This window comes from Macaca thibetana, chromosome 4, assembly GCF_024542745.1.
Source record: "Macaca thibetana thibetana isolate TM-01 chromosome 4, ASM2454274v1, whole genome shotgun sequence".
In the NCBI taxonomy this organism is placed as follows: Eukaryota; Metazoa; Chordata; class Mammalia; order Primates; family Cercopithecidae; genus Macaca; species Macaca thibetana.
Genome location: NC_065581.1, coordinates 167,435,026 through 167,452,442, shown reverse-complemented (window position 1 = coordinate 167,452,442; position 17,417 = coordinate 167,435,026). Strand labels below are relative to the sequence as shown.

The following is a 17,417-nucleotide window of genomic DNA, read 5'->3' as shown; positions in this document are numbered from 1 at the left end:
CCATTGTTCTCCTAGACATAATGCTACTGCACCCTTAATAGACTATAGTGGAATGTAAACGTCCTTTTTATATGCACTGGGAAAGCATAAATCCACGCAACTGACTTTATTGCAGAGGTGTGGAACCAAGCCTGCAGTATCTCCAAGGTGTGCCTGTGTTAGTTCCCTGGGCCTGCTGCAATGAAGTATCACAAACAACACATGTATTGTCCCGCGGCTCTGGAGTCCAGCAGTTTTAAGCGCAGCGGGTGGCAGGGCTGCACGTCCTTGGAATGCTCTGGCAGAAGCCCCTTCCCCATCTCCCACAGTTCTGGTGTTTCTGGCAGCCCTTGGTGACCTTGGCTCGTGTTTGCATCACCGCGTTCTCTGCTCCTTCATCAAGCGGTGCTTGTCCTGTGTCTCCATCTTCATATTCTCTATTCTTATTAGAACGCTAGCCATTAGATTTGGAGGTTGCCCTATGTCAGTTCGACGATGTCTACACTTGGTTTCATCCACAAACACTGTGGTATTTCCAGTAAGCTCATTCACAGGTTCAGGGTGGAGGTGAACTTGCGGGGGGGCATGATTCCACCTGCTGCGTGTCTGTCCCTCGTCCTCCCGCGCTCACACGCGATGATGCTTCCCTCAGCATCGCTGGCTTTCCCGCCGAGGCCTCTGACTGCTTTTTGTTTCATCCTCACATCTCCCTTCCTGCTCACCCCCAGAGGGCCCAGGGAATATGCTGACCAGGCGCTGTCCCCTGTACTCCCCCTCTAGCCCCCTGCACAGTGGGGCTGCAAAGTCCCGCCTCACCCTGCCAGGCACCTCTCTGTGACTTCCACCACCTATGAAGCCCTTTCCATGCATCTGGGCCTGGGTGCTGCTCCAGGAACCTGCTGTTCTCTGCACCATGAACACCTACCCACTCTCTCTGCCTGACATACTTTCTCAACCGGGGACGCCCCATTCATGGGCCATGTTCCAGTCGGTTTACCTTCTGTCTCCTCTAAACAGACTTCCCTGATTATGCGCTGCTAGATTCTACAGAAGGAGGCCCGTCTTCTCTGCACCCACCCATCGGCACATGGAGGGTCATTACCACATTCCTTCCTCCTCCCCAGTGAGTGTCACGGTCTTCACCGCATGCTCCCGAAGTGCTGAGCAGCAGAGCTGTGTGTCTTCACCTTTAATCAGGAAACATGCGTTCCGTGGACTGAGGAAGAGGGGAGGCTGTGGCACGCGGATGCCACCCTCCACATTCCGGCCCCAGGAAAAACTGACCTGGAGGCAGGAAAACTCAAACCGATGAATGGATAATTATCCACTGAAAATTCTTTAAGGGGAACTGGGTTATACTTTTCTTGAATTTGAGATAACATTAACCTATTTAAACTACTTTTTAATTCAAATGATGACTTTGTCCCCAATAGCTTAAAAAAGCAAAATAACGTACCTTAAACATGACACGTACACTCTTGGAGTCTAGTCTCTTGTCTGTGCGTGTGTCAGAAACTGATATTTACCAAGTGATAAACAAACAAGTGCCATTAGGAAAAACAGAGGTTTTCGCAAACGAAAGCTCCTTCCCTCTCCCACACCTGCTCACATATCCTCCCTGAAGACAGAGGTAAGAAAGCGAGGCTTGATCTTCATGATGCCTGCCGACCTCTGCGGCGCTGGACCTCTGTGGGGGAAGGCCAGGAGGCTTAAGAGATGCTCCCCTGCCGCAGAGACAGTGAAAGCTGTGTCCATAGAAATTCTCTTTAATGTTCTCTAAGACTTGACAGGTCCGTGGCCAGGCTGACAACTCCACACACACGTGAAGGAACCCAACAGGCAGGTGCCGACAGGAAGCAGGTGCAGGTGGCTCTGGGCAAAGCAGCACCTCCCCAGTCGCCATTCACCCCACCTGGAACAAGTAGAACCTCCCCCATCCAAGGTCCACCCTAACCTGGGAGAAGCAGCAGCTCACCTGTCTGCCATTAACCCTGACCTGGGAGAAACAGCCCCTCCACCATCCACCTTTCACACTGTCCCGGAAGAAACAGCCCCTCCACCATCCACCTTTCACACTGTCCCGGAAGAAACAGCCCCTCCACCATCCACCTTTCACACTGTCCCGGAAGAAACAGCCCCTCCACATCCACCCTTCACACTGTCCCGGAAGAAACAGCCCCTCCACCATCCACCTTTCACACTGTCCCGGAAGAAACAGCCCCTCCACATCCACCCTTCACACTGTCCCGGAAGAAACAGCCCCTCCACCATCCACCTTTCACACTGTCCCGGAAGAAACAGCCCCTCCACCATCCACCTTTCACACTGTCCCGGAAGAAACAGCCCCTCCACCATCCACCCTTCACACTGTCCTGGGAGAAGTGGCACCTCCCCCATCCACTGTCCAGCCCAAATTGGGAGAAGCAGACCCTCCCCCACTTACCATCTACCCCAACCTAGGAGAAGCAGCAGCTCCCTTTCCACCATGTACCCTGACTTGGGAGAAGCAGACCCTCCCCCATGTACCATCAACCTCCGCCTTGGAACAGCAGCTCCCCTTTCCACCATCCACCCTGACCCGGGAGGAGCAGCCCCTCCCCATGCATGGTTCACCCTGACCTCTGAGAAGCGGCCCCTCCCACCCCCATGCAGAGTGCACCCTGATTGGCAGGTGTGGGAGGGGCGGGGGTTCGCTGCTGCCACTGCTTCTGGTTCTGAGTCCTTGCTCTGTGCGGCTGCACATCAGGCTGGTGCTGCGATGGGACCATGTGAAAGTGTGCACCGAGGGGACTTGGTCGGGTATTGCATGTCACTGGGAGACGTCCTTGTAGGGGATCTTCACTGAGCAGATGAAGCAGAATTTGGGTTAAAATGAATTTTCCCAAAGCTGCAGTACAGTTTTTCAGTCCTCTAACTGCCTGAGATAAATGTTGGCAACTTCCTTTGACATTACATTTCACTTTTGTCACATAATAAACTTGGTTATTGACCATAATAACTTTATTAATATACAGACTAATTATTGATACTCACCGATGTATTTTATGTGTTATTAAGAGTCAGTCATTTGGTTTAGAAAGACCAATATCACATTGAATAATTCGAAACATATTTAAGGCATAGAACTTGCATTTTTTTCTCTTAAGCAAAATGAGGAGTTCTAGCCAATCTTGCTAGTGTTATTTATAGCATCTTATTTCCTGAGAGAAGACAGGAAAAGTGAGTCCCTGCCTTCCCTCTCTCTCTGTCTGGCTCCTCCCAGGCCTGTCTGGCAGGGGCCGGGGTGCAGGAGGAGGAGGCGGCCTCCAGTGCAGAGGGGCTGGACTTGGACCCCTGCAGCAGGTACTCGGAGCAAATGGTGAGATCAGAAGGGGGATGATGTCATTCCTTCGAAGGAATGAATTAAACGTGCTTCCTCGTGTGTCTGATTGACAGCACTGCACAGGAGAAGCGGCATATAAAGCCGCACTGCCCGGGAGCCGCTCGGCCACGTCCACCGGAGCGTCCTGCACGGCGGGGCCGGTCTCTCGCTCCGGCAGAGCCTGAGCCTTTCTGACCCAGTCCGGAACACTGAAATCAGTCATCACTGCATCTTTTTAGCAAACCAGGTACGATTATTTCTTAAACTCAATTATTTCATCGTGCTCCAATTTTAAGAAATTAGAGCTCCTGAACTGTAAGAAGGGGAGAAGCAAAAAGAGCTATCGAGGTTCTGAAGGTGGGTGGTGCGTCTATTAACACTAAACGGCAAGCCTTTCTTCACGTGGAGTTTTTACTGCCCACTGGAAGAGCAAGGCACGTGGCCGCCGCTAAGCTTTTCCTCCGGCTCCTTTCGCCGGCTGGCCCGGCGCCCCTTCCTCTCTAAGGGCTGTGGTTGTTGCTATTGTAATGCATGTACCTACCTGGGAACCCGGTAAAGGCTTTATGCTTTCACCTTCAGAATAAGAAGATTCCACATGAGAGTTTGTTATTGAGGAGGGAATTAGAAACCACTCCCGGAGTATCTGAAAAGTAACCGAGATTAGAGAGAGACTCTAATTGTTAACATTATTAGTAGATTAGAGAGAGACTCTGATCTCTGATGAACATTATTAGTGGATTAGAGAGAGACTCTGATCTCTGATGAACATTATTAGTGGATTAGAGAGAGACTCTGATCTCTGATGAACATTATTAGTAGATTAGAGAGAGACTCTGATTGTTAACTTTATTAGTAGATTAGAGAGAGACTCTGATCTCTGATGAACATTATTAGTAGATTAGAGAGAGACTCTGATTGTTAACTTTATTAGTAGATTAGAGAGAGACTCTGATTGTTAACATTATTAGTAGTTTAGAGAGAGACTCTGATTGTTAACTTTATTAGTAGATTAGAGAGAGACTCTGATCTCTGATTAACATTATTAGTGGATTAGAGAGAGACTCTGATTGTTAACATCATTATTAGTAGATGACAGAGAGACTGATTGTTTACATTATTCGTAGCTGAAAAGTGTTTTGAACCTAACTAGAGAATATTTGTGGTAAGTCTATGCAAAGTCCTGTGACTGCCGGGACACACAGCGACTTTTAACAGTTTTGCGGCAGTTTGCATATGAAAAGCCAGCTGGCGGGTTGCCTGGCTACCACTTAAGGAAGGTGGGTTTGGCCTCCCAGGGCTGGGGGCTGAGCACCCAGGAGTCTGCTGTTTCATCAGACTGCTCTTGGTGGGGGATGGCCGGTAAACAATTAGCTCTCTGCAAAGTTATCTTTTACTTTGATTGTTCAACTGAAAGGAGTTTTCAAAGACCTTTGCAAATTCAAACTGTGTTCTGCTGCCGAGAGGCACTGACATCTTTCTTTTGGAAAGACACCAGCATAAACGTGGGTGCGTGGCGTGCAGAGGCTGGGGCAGGGGTGAGCGGCACTGGCTCGTCCGTGGCTCCATCCCTGCCCGGTGTCCCTGGATGGGCTGAGGCCAGGCAGCCCGGCTGCTCATCCTTCCTGTGGCATGGAGCCTCACTGTCCTTTGACAATCCTCAGCGGCGGATGCTTTGTTAGACTCCTGCTCCTGTAAGAATCCACCTCAAGGCAGACACAGTAGGATGTGGTTTTGTCAGAGGAGTTTGCTTTACTTTTTCCAACCTGTCCTTATGAAGCTGGGCATCCGGAACTTTCGCGTTTGCCATCCTGTTCTTGGCTGGCCTCTGCAGGGCCAGCCCCACAGAGCTGTCCTTAGGGGACTTCAATGTGTCCGGCAGTGTGGGCTAATAAGGTGGAGAGGTGGGAAGAGCCTGCCAAGGCTGTACCTGAGCTGCGTAATTCTAACACCTCTCTGTGGTGCTTACTGTGTGCAGGCATTGTTCTAAGCTCATGGTCAAGTGTTCACTCATGTCATTAAACCCTCTTAAGAGCTCCATAGAAAGGTCCTGTCAGCACTACCATTATTACTGCGGCTGCCTCGGACATTTAGAGTAGAAAGTGCCCCAGACCCAGAGGCACATTCTGCTCCTGTAACCCATGTCTGTGGCTTGCTTGGCTAAGTCAGCCCCTGGTAAAGATTCGTTGGCTGAATTCATCTCTCATAACAACCCGATGAGGTGGGCGTTTTATATGAGGCTATGTTTCTACAGATGAGGAAACTGAGACAGAGAGGTTAAGTAAGTTTTCCTAGGTTGCACAGCTGGTGTTCAGCATTGCTCAGCCTGGTGCTGGCCTCCGCTGGCCGCGGGCCGTGCTGCTTCCGGAGCCAGGACAGATGAAACAATCACCAAGGACCCGGGGGGGTGGCACTGGGGGCAGCAGATGGGTTGCCGGGGGGGGCGGGGAGCAGATGAGTTGGGGGGTGGTTCAGGGAGCAGATGGGTGCGGGGTCTGGAGGTGCTGCCAAGCATTTCTTCTGGGGAACGTTTCTCTATTTCTGGAAGGTGAGGATTTCCAGGTTACCAAATGTTGTTTCTGGAGAGGGAGAGTCCTTGGATTAACAATGAGAAGTTAACAGCCTTTGCTATTCGAAATATGGGAAGAATTGGGGTCTCAGTCTTTGCTTCAACCTGGAGCAGGGTATGACCAATTGCTGGAAGGGACTTGGGGAGCCCCGGGACCCGCAGGCTCATGCTCCTTCGGGAGAGGAGAAGCTGAGACCCACAGGGTTAATCGTGCAGCAGGGCATTGGGCCATGTCTCCTGACTCCGGGTCCAGCCTCCACTGAGCTGTGCCAACTTAAAATCCCCAAGAATGGAAAAACAGGCCTGCAGGAAAATAAAAAGGAAGGGTCAAAATGATGGCTAAGTCAAGTGTTCTGTTTTTTTGTAAGTATAATTCACCAAATTAAGTTTATTTCTAACTTTTTTTACAGTTAGTATTTATTCTGTTTAATTAGGTTATGTGTAACTGTTTTTTTTCTGGATATTTACACAAAATGCTTTCACAGATTATTTTTGTCAGGCTGGATATTTTTCTAAATTCAAACTTTCCAGATCTAAGTCCTGTCTACGAGTCATATGAACAGAATTACTCCTGGCAAGCACTGACCTTGCCCATCGTCCATTTGCTCATCTGTAAAACGGGGACAATTAGAGCACCACTTACCTCCTCGGCTATTATGAAGATGAAATAATAGGAATATTTAGAACGTGATGAGCACAGTGCTTGCCGGTGAATGCCAGCCTAACAAATCTTAGTTATAGTTAGAAGAATCCTGCTTGAAAAGTAAATTTCCTCCTTAGCTCTTAGTTTCCCACAAATCCAGTTGGTGCTGAGTTTTATATGCGAACTGTTTTTCAATGGTCATGTGAGTCACTGGGCCAGTCTCCCTCATAGGCAGGGTTGCAGCTGTGGACTCATCACTAACAAGGGTTTCCTGTATCCCCAGGAGCTAAACTGCAGGAGGCAGGATGGTCTGGGGGCTGGTCCTGCTGGCTCTGTGGGTGTGGCCCAGCACACAAGGTGAGTGTCCTCAGAGCCCGTGGTCTCTTGGGCTTGTGAGATGTGGCTTAGCTGCAAGGCGAGAGACGACAAAATAAAGTGTGTAGTAGGACAATTTTACCCGTGGGGACCTTCTAGCTCCTTAATAGTAACTTACTTCAGAGCCAATATGACATGAGAGAATTTATCTTTGGAAAATTCAGGTGTTAGAGAAAAATGCCATTCCACTTAGAGTTGCACAGTTTATCCTTTTTTTTCTGTAGAGGATGTTCACAGCACTGCAAGCATTTGGTGTTTGTTGAATTATTTTTGCTCCACTTTCTTCCTCCTTTAAATATTTTCCCATGTGTTTACTTTTCTACAGTATGATTTTTAATGACCACGTAATATTTCATCACAGATGAAGTTTGATCTTTTTCAATCAATTCCCACTTAGATTGGTTTATTTTCATTAGCATAAATGGTGACACAAAAAATACTGATGTGGATAAATCTTAAGTAGCATTTGTGATTATGTCCTTTGGATAGGTTACAAAATTAGAATTGTTGAATCAAAGCTTTTAATTCTTGCCAAGTAACTCTATGGAAAGTGGTCCCATGCCCACTTCTATCAGCAACACTGTGTATTATACTGTTCTAATTTGCCAAATATTACATGAAAAGGAAGGCTTTGTTTAAACTTTCCGTTCAGTGTATTACTTCGAATTATTTAAACTGTTATGATTTTGGTGAGGTCTGATCACTTTTCTTGCCAATAGCTTAGGTGGTGAGTTAAAACCATTTGTTTCTATACTGGACACTGATCACTCTTTCAGATCCTTACCCACAGGGTGCATTAAGAGCTGGAGAATACATTTTTACAAAATAGCAACCTGCTAACATAACGGGTTTTAGGCAGTTGATCTCAACAAGAAAGCAACATACGAGTGAGCCGCTTTCAGACACTTTATCAATAGCAAGGCTAAAGATCCATGTCTTTCCTAGTTTATTCATTCATTTATTTCCTGAGCAATCAACTGGTAGAGAGGACGGCTGCTTTTCAGCCTCAGATCTGAGATGGAAGAGCCAGACAGAGTCACTTGGGACATGTGCCAGAATGTCAGTCGAGGCCCGGATTCCCTCACCACGAAGGTCGGGCTATGCAAAGGGCCAGGTGAAGGGACAGGGCGCTGCCTGGCCCCACCGATTTACCTTCTGGCACACGCTCCTCGGCCAGCCAGGGACAGAAGCTGACCCCACAGACCCGCAGCTGCGTTGGCACCACACTCTGAGTAGCAGCACTGGCAGTGGCTTTTCATCAGAGAGGGCTCTAGCACTCCTATAAAAGAGGGAGAGAAGCTGTGGGATATTGGGAGGCCTCGTTAATTTCCTTACACGCGAGGTTCTGGTTTGTCACCCTGGGTCTGGCCAACCTCGCCCTCTTCCCCTACGTCACCCTTCTGCACTGCGGTTCCCTTTGCAGCTGGTCACCAGGACAAAGGCACGACCTTCGACCTTTTCAGTATCAGCAACATCAACCGCAAGACCATTGGCGCCAAGCAGTTCCGCGGGCCCGACCCCGGCGTGCCGGCTTACCGCTTCGTGCGCTTCGACTACATCCCGCCGGTGAACGCAGAGGACCTCAGCAAGATCACCAGGAGCATGCGGCAGAAGGAGGGCTTCTTCCTCACGGCCCAGCTCAAGCAGGACGGCAAGTCCAGGGGCACGCTGCTGGCTCTGGAGGGCCCCGGTCTCTCCCAGAGGCAGTTCGAGATCGTCTCCAATGGCCCTGCGGACACGCTGGACCTCATCTACTGGATCGACGGCACCCGGCACGTGGTCTCCCTGGAGGACGTGGGCCTGGCTGACTCGCAGTGGAAGAACGTCACGGTGCAGGTGGCTGGAGAGACCTACAGCCTGCACGTGGGCTGCGACCTCATAGACAGCTTCGCCCTGGACGAGCCCTTCTACGAGCACCTGCAGGCGGAAAAGAGCCGGATGTACGTGGCCAAAGGCTCAGCCAGAGAGAGTCACTTCAGGGTACGCTCTGCAGGGAGGCGGCCACGGTGAGGGAGGAAAGAGCTTTGCTGGGAACTGACCCGCGAGTGCGTCTGGTGATGCGATGCTTGAGCAGGCGGAGCCTGGCCTTAGAGAAGCACACTGCACCTCCACACACGTGCTCACATGCACACATGCACACACTGCACACCACATGCAACCACAGGCATGTGCACACGTGCACATGCACCACACACCCATGAACACGCATGCACACAAACACATGAACACACATCCAAAGACATATGCACAAACACTGCATATGCACTCACACTCGCATGTGTATATACATCACACATGCACACACATGAACACACATCCAGAGACATATACACAAACACTGCATATGCACTCACACTTGTATATGTATATACATCACACATGCACACATTACACACACATGCGAACACACATGCACACAAACACACGAACACACATCCAGAGACATATACACAAACACTGCATATGCACTCACACTCGCATATGTATATACATCACACATGCACACACCACACACATATGTGAACACACATGCACACAAACACATGAACACACATCGAGACATATACACAAACACTGCATATGTACTCACACTCGCATATGTATATACATCACACATGTACACACACCACACAACACATGCACAGACACACACCTCACCACATACACATGCATGTGAACACACCCTCACATATGCATGCCCGTGTGCAAACACTGTACATGCGCATGCACATGCAGACCCACATAAACACCATTCACACACTCATGTGCGTGCATGCACACCACAGACATGCATGTGAACACACACATGCACACACGTGCACACACCCTACATGGGCATACATGCACATACACAAATAAACACCATGCATACACTCACATTCACACAGATGTGTGCACGTGCCACACATGCACACACACACCACACACACATGTGAACATACTCTCACACATGCACATGTGCACACAACCATATATAGGCACTTATACAGACATGTGGACAAAACAGGTGTGCACACACCACACAAAGTCATTCAATGCACACACATCATACACATGTGAACACACACATACATGTGCACAAAAGCACCATACACAGTCACACACATGCACACACCTCCACACATAAACACACCATACATACACTCACATTCACTCACATCCCACACACACACACAAAAACACATATAGATGCACACACAGAACCACAGATGTACAGACGCATGAACACACATGCACACACACTCATACACACGTATACACACACAAACTCCACATGTGAACTCATGCATACACATACATCCACCATGCATGTGTACACACACAGGCACACATGCACACACAGGCACACATGCACACACAACGCATGCAGAGCCACAGGCAGTTGTCAGCACATACATACTTTCACACATGCACTCACCCTTTCATGTGCAAACACCGCCCACAAGCGCGCACACACACACAATGCACGCCTTTCTAAGTCATGATTAATCAGAGAGGGCCGCCCCAGCTGTGCTTTCCTAACTGCACTAATAACCATCAGTTGTGATTGAGGGCTGGTTTGATGATCAGGGAATCAATCCTATTCCAATGTTTCTAGCAATCCCAGACTCTTTTGATCACGACCAAAACCACTCCTAAATGTTTGCTTTAGCAGCGAAATGATGGGAGAGCAAAGTAGCAGGTGCCCTTTTCCAAGGGAAAGGGCTACTGATTTATGAGGGAATGGTTTCATGTCCATTTTGGTGAAAATATGTTTGGAAATGAATCTTCCTTAAACTGCAGGTGTTTAGAATCACAACAGGGTGTGGTACCTTGCTCCCTCCCAGTCATGTAGGGCCTTGGAAATAAGTACATGCTTAAACTCAGTAATTTGAGTAAAAGGCCTAGAGATGCATAGCTTGTTTTTGAGTTAATCTCTCGTGGGTGCCCGGGAATTCCATACTATATAGGATTGGCCCAGCCCCACCATAACTCAGCTGCGGGAGGCGCTCAGAGTCTGTGTCTCTGAGTAGACCAGTGGGCCTCTGTGAGCTCCTTTGCCCAATGCAGAAACTTGCTAATCATGGTGACTTGCAAGGAAAGAATGGCCTTGAACGTCCATGGGAACATGCCCAGAACACACAGCAGGCCACACCTCTCCAAGGGCCATCTCACTCATTTGTGAAACATTTCCTTCTAGGTAGATTTCTTACATTACACTTCCATTTCTTGTGTCATGCTCAAAAGCAAAATTTCAAAAGTCCTATATACAGAAAATCTGATTATAAAGAGACTGCAAATCTGCTACGTAGAAGGAAATACTTTCACTACTTGAAGATTACATCTTGTGTTTTTAGAATGTCAGTGAGCTTGGCATCAAACGTTGGATGTTTATCTGTTGCTCTATTTTTCTGCTTGTATGTATTTACAGGGTTTGCTTCAGAATGTCCACCTCGTGTTTGAAAACTCTGTGGAAGATATTCTAAGCAAGAAGGGTTGCCAGCAAGGCCAGGGAGGTAGGTGTGTTTTCAAAAATGCATTTGATTTACTGGCTTGGATGGGTTTCTATTGTGACATGATGTATGTGTGTGTGTGTATGTATGTGCATGCATGCTTGTAAAAATTCAAGTAAAAATATTTGGAACTACCACTATTCTCTTTGAGTGAGTTAGCTGGTCACCTTAGACATGTCGATATCTGAAAATATAAATTGATTAAACAGTTAATTTTAAGCAGATTTTAATAATCCAAACAATTTTATTATAGAAGACGAAATATAAATAGCTGGTACTTTAATATGACTTTAAATATAGGTGACTTTTCCAGCATATTAATGTGCGATGCTTGTCTGCCTAAGGAAAGTCATAGATATTTGTTGAACTTGACTTATAGAAGTTTTTTGTTTGTTTGTTTTGTTTTTTGAGACGGAGTCTCGCTCTGTCCCCCAGGCTGGAGTGCAGTGGCACGATCTCGACTCACTGCAAGCTCCGCCTTCTGGGTTCACACCATTCTCCTGCCTCAGCCTCCCGAGTAGCTGGAACTACGGGCGCCTGCCACCATGCCTGGCTAATTTTTTGTATTTTTAGTAGAGACGGGATTTCAGTGTTAGCCAGGATGGTCTCGATCTCCTGACCTTGTGATCCACCGCCTCGGCCTCCCAAAGTGCTAGGATTACAGGCGTGAGCCACTGCTCCTGGCCTAGAAGTTTTCTTATACTGTTCATAGTTGTTATCTCCATCATATGATGGAAATCTATGCTACTTAAATCATTGACAGATGATCTCACCTTTTCTGTTAGTTACAGCTGTGAATGGTATTTCCAAGCATACTTTCCAATATTTTCTTGAGCATTCCATTCCGAAGGTTGCTACGACAGGTTCATTAAATGCCATACATCATTTAATCTTCAGAGTCACTACGTGAGATGCCTACTTTCACTTTCTTCGTTTTACAAAGAGGAAGTCTGGCGCCCAGGGGGGTGCTGTGTGGCTGCCGTGTTCAGCTCCCCAGAGAGCAGGCAGCAGGGCTGCTGCCGGGGTCTGACAGCCTCAAAGCGGAGCTCACGTCTGCCACACGGTGTGGCTGTGTGCGCATGAAGGCCAGGCCATTTCAATTCCAAATTATGACAAGTGTAAATTGTTATGTCGTCGGGAAGATGTGGGATTTGGTATCTTTGATGCACAATGACTCTGTGATCCCATCGGCTACTTCAGAACCGGGGTGCGTAGCCCACTCCTCAGTTACACGTTGCAGGTCCTGATTGCTGTGCATGTCCTGTGGGGAAAGAGAACAGGGAGACATTTGATCATCAGTGCAGGGAGAAGGGTGTTCTAAGACCAACCCTCATCCCAGCTCCGACTTTCACCCGCCATGACCCTCGCTGTGCCTGTGACCTGAGGGGTAATTTGCAGCACAGGCAGCGTTATCTTGGCTCCAGCACTCCGAGTGCCAGGGCCTCAGCTTCGTGAGGCAGTGCTCTTCCCCGGGCTCCTGGGGTGCAGGTGGCTGTGGGGCTTTTGGGTACTTTTTGTTGCAATAATGTTTTCAGTCTGATATATTTATATGTATATACGCAGGTGTGTGTGTCTGTGTGTGTGTATTTTCACTAATATAGAAAAATATTGTTTTTATAAACAAAACATATATGCAAATATTATTTGTATGAAAGAAAATATACCCTTTGTGGTGTTCCTAATCACACGTTCGTACCATAATTTCACGTGGGTTCAGTTAAACTAGAGCACAGGTTATCTATGGCATGTTGAATTCGTTGTCATAATGGTTAGGGAGTAAAACTAACCTACTATGACAAACACGACTTACAACTCTATGTAAGCAAACACCCTGTGTGTGTGTGTGTGTGTGTGTGTGTGTGTGTGTGTGTGTTACCAGCATACGCCTTAGCAGGTGCAGTCTCCTTCAGCAGGTATTTCTTAGGCTCATAGGTACCAGTGAATAATCCCTGGAACTATTAAAAGCAAACCTTTAAAACTTATGGGAAACTCTTAGATCTTCCAAAAAAAAAAAACCAAAAAAAACCCCAGACTTACAGAGAAATCTAGATCTGTTATCTCCAGATGTAGAATAAGTATGGATCTCTATACATGTATCTACCTACCATATGTGGCAATCAGCCCTGAGTTAGTCTACTCAAAGCCAGGTGGATGCCGATGTCCCATTTGGAGATCTTTGCCAGCGAAGACTTCTTCTTCACTGGTTATGTCAGATTTGAGGAAAATGGGTCTTTATAGAAATAGCTACTTCATGGAGTGGTGCTTGGTAATGACACTCCCTTCTTCACTGTTTGTTAAAAGTGAGAGTAACCTTGTGAAGAGGCTGAGCCATTATTATTTTACAAATGAGAATATTGGCAGAAGCCTGGAGAAATACAAGCTAGTTGGAAGGTTTTACTACAAAGTAAAACTACATGCCTGTCAGAGCCGGAGCAGAAGCAAAGATATATGTGGTCTTTTGTTTAACTTTTAAAGGAATGAAAAGCAAATACCCTAGGTTAGCTAAAGATCAGTGTGCTGGGTAAAATCCACTCAGGGTGGTTTCTCTCTCCCTGCTTATACATTGATATTGACCTGATTGTACATGGTTATGGGCATGATGAATCTGAGGGGAAGCTTCTGAGCTTAATGTGAATTGCAGCACAGTTTATAACCAAGTGACAAAAACTCGATCACGGAATGCCTGACAGTGCTGTAAAATGTGTAAGTCATTCCTCAATAATGGACTGTCTGAGAGAAGTCAGGCATTTCAAAGACGGGATCCTCACCCCTAAGAGGGAGCAGAGTCCTAGATGGGGGTGAGGTGAGCTCCGGCGTAGAGCCTGGGCCCCTACTGCGTCCGTGCAGGCCCCACTGAACCTGAGAACGGGACCTGCCTCCGACCCCAACTTGCCTTGGGTCAATTTGTAAATTACGTGCCATACCCATCCAGGTCCCACGATATAGGGTTTCAGACGGAGCGGTGGGAAGGTAGGAAGGTGGAAGTGGGGGGAAGGTGGGAAGTTGGGAAGGTAGGAGTGGTGGAAACGTGGGAAGGTGGGAGCGGTGGGAAGGTGGGAGCGGGGGGAAGTGGGAAGGTAGGAGTAGTGGGAAGGTGGGAAGGTGGGAAGGTGGGAAGGTGGGAAGGAGGGAGCGGGGGGAAGGTGGGAAGATGGGAAGGTGGGAAGGTGGGAGTGGGGGGGAAGGTGGGAAGATGGGAAGGTGGGAAGGTGGGAAGGCCGGGACCAGCAAGGCACAGTCTCGAGGGGACCGGCTGTTTCAGCAAGAGGATGAGTGAATTTTCTTTAAAGCAGAGCAAGGAGCCATAAGAAAGGGTGTTTGGGGATGAAAATAAAAAAGGATGAAGAGTCTAGAGGAGCCGTCAGAACTTGTAGGGGATGTGTTGTTCAAGAAGCAGATTTGTGGTCGGAAGCTTTGGAAAGAGGGGACCTGGGTCTGAGTGACATGCGTGGCTGCTCCTGCTTCTGCGTTTGGACCGTGTGGGCCTGTCCTATACTTCTGTGTCTCCCCACTCCTAAGCTAACCACGGCTCTGCTCCTGTGACGCGTGGCAGTGTGGGAAACAGCCGCTGTCCCCTGTCCCTGCTGTTCCTGGTGTCACCCAGCACCAGGCCTCTCTGGGAACCAGGGCAGGTCATCCTCCCTGTGGTTCCGGCCCCTGCTGCTGGCCACGTCCTCCGTGACGCTCACGGCCCTTCTGTGCTTCCCCTCAGCTGAGATCAACGCCATCAGTGAGAACACGGAGACACTGCGCCTGGGTCCGCATGTCACCACCGAGTACGTGGGCCCCAGCTCGGAGAGGAGGCCTGAGGTGTGCGAACGCTCCTGCGAGGAGCTGGGGAACATGGTCCAGGAGCTTTCCGGGCTCCACGTCCTCGTGAACCAGCTCAGCGAGAACCTCAAGAGAGTGGTGGGTGCCCGCGCGGGGCTGCAGGGGTCACAGGGCACGGGCAGCTCCGCCACTGGCCCATCTCGGCGGATCTCAACACTCCTTCGCCTGGCAGTGCCTGGTGCTCGATTAAAAACCTACAGTTCTCAGGGGAGGCGTCTGCTGGGACCCTTGCTCAATATTCAGCCTTGTTAGAGGGAAGTTGGGTAGATCTATGGAAGTATTCCCAAGGAAAACAGTCCTGGGCACAGTCTCCAAAGTACATTCTTAATTTGGGGAAATTTACCTCCTCGGTAAATCTGTAGGTACGAGTGTACACACACACACACACACCTGCAGAGGAAAATACTTTTATTTAAAGGACTGCATGTTGGAGTAGCTGAAGAAGCAGGATGAGAAGTCCCTGTGAGGCTGGCAGGAGTGAAATGGGTTTTAGCAGCACAGCGTGGCCAGGAAGAGTGAGGGATGCCTGCGGGGCTCAGGACGGGCAGCTCGCAGTTTAGAGAAAGGGACTGAACATAATGAGGTGCTCTGGGCCACAGTGCCCCACGATGTCCACATGGCTAACCAGGCTGCAGTGAGGCTGACTTGTACCTAGAGGACACGAAGTAAATGATGCCAGGAGATGGAACCTGGGGCAAGGAGGGCCGCGAGGGCAGGAGCCCAGGGCAGGGAGGGTGGCGAGGGCAGGAGCCTGGGGCAGGGAAGGCGGCGAGGGCAAGAGGTTGGCTGTATCCCTGCCTGTCCTTATGGCTGCTGCCTGGGGACCTTGTTCCCACCCGCAGTCCCACCTTGGGTTCCCATTTGAAGGAGTCCCAGCATTGCTCTGCACTGACCCCGGTGTGATGTGAGCCGCGCAGTTTCCCCTCCCCTGGAAGGCAGGTGGATGGGTCGCCGCAGAAGCCCAGGCAGTGACAAGCTGTGGCACTGGCTCAGAAAGCTCCCTGAGGATGGAGGGCAGCTTCTGGGACTTCCTCCCAGGGATAAGTCAAGTCCTACTAGACTTTAGAGCTTTTTAATGAAGGAGGAACTTTGTTTTTCATCCACAAGCATGATGACTAAATATGTAGTTTTCTTGTCTGTACTTAAATATTTCACTTGATTTTCCAGTCGAACGATAACCAGTTTCTCTGGGAGCTCATTGGTGGCCCTCCTAAGACAAGGAACATGTCAGCTTGCTGGCAGGATGGCCGGTTCTTTGCGGAAAATGAGACGTGGGTGGTGGACAGCTGCACCACGTGTACCTGCAAGGTGAGGCCCCAGAACACGGCTCTGGGGGGGAGGAGGCCACCACTGGACACTCGGCAGAGCTTGACTGCCTGGAAATGCCAGCATTCAGTGCGGATGTATAAAACCTGTTCAGCTATGTGAGGAAATCCGACTGTAAGAACCACAGACGGGCCAGGAACCATATTTATGACTCGAATCAACCTTTTTGTTTGCACATAAAGAACCAGAGCCCAGATTGCGGGGAGCGACCTGGCCAGCATCACCAGTGGGTTAGAAACAGGAGGAACAGAGAAGCCAGACATGGCCCTAGACTCTACATTTAATTCCATTCGGTTCTGACAGAGCCTGAGGCTCAGCAGAAACATTTGGGGGAAATACAAGCCACTGCCTGAAGTCTTATAGACAGACAATTTAGCTTTTAGTGTTACTCTATTTCTGTAACAATGGCCTCAGAGTTGCCCTAGATAACGGGAGTTCCTGCTGCCTGTCTTTTCTTCCCTCCTTCCAGGAAACGTGGGGCTCTCTATTGCTTCCTTGCTGCTCAGTGAAGGGAGAAAGGAACGGAATGGATGCAAAGAGCCATCTGGGGGCCCTGTTGTTGTCAGGCTCTGAGCACTAATGGGAGAAAAAGATGCCCTTATTTTCACATCTCTGTTTGTAACGTGCAGTCCATAGGATGGAAAACATTCAGCCATTCTGTCGATTCCTTCTAGTCTCAGCCCTTGTACCAATGTCCCCTGCTTTTAAATGAGTGTTTCATGCATGCCTTTCTTCACTTGTAGAAATTTAAAACCATTTGCCACCAAATCACCTGCCCGCCCGCGACCTGCGCCAGCCCGTCCTTCGTGGAAGGCGAATGCTGCCCCTCCTGCCTCCACTGTG

The 17,417-nt window shown here is 49.0% G+C and overlaps 1 protein-coding gene across 2 annotated transcripts in view; it reads left to right on the top strand.

Annotated features, from left to right (window-relative positions):
- Positions 1–3,194: 3,194 nt before the first annotated feature.
- THBS2 (thrombospondin 2) overlaps positions 3,195–17,417 on the top strand; it is a 39,015-nt gene continuing 24,792 nt past the window's right edge. Inside the window, exons 1-8 of one of the 2 annotated variants that reach the window (XM_050787104.1) lie at positions 3,195–3,321; positions 3,415–3,587; positions 6,833–6,906; positions 8,348–8,904; positions 11,336–11,420; positions 15,130–15,326; positions 16,416–16,556; positions 17,318–17,414. In XM_050787104.1, coding sequence (XP_050643061.1) covers positions 6,855–6,906; positions 8,348–8,904; positions 11,336–11,420; positions 15,130–15,326; positions 16,416–16,556; positions 17,318–17,414 — 1,129 coding nt within the window. In that variant the 5' untranslated portion in view covers positions 3,195–3,321; positions 3,415–3,587; positions 6,833–6,854. Of the gene's footprint in view, positions 3,588–6,832; positions 6,907–8,347; positions 8,905–11,335; positions 11,421–15,129; positions 15,327–16,415; positions 16,557–17,317; positions 17,415–17,417 lie in introns of both variants that reach the window. The other variant, XM_050787105.1, reaches the window with a different exon arrangement.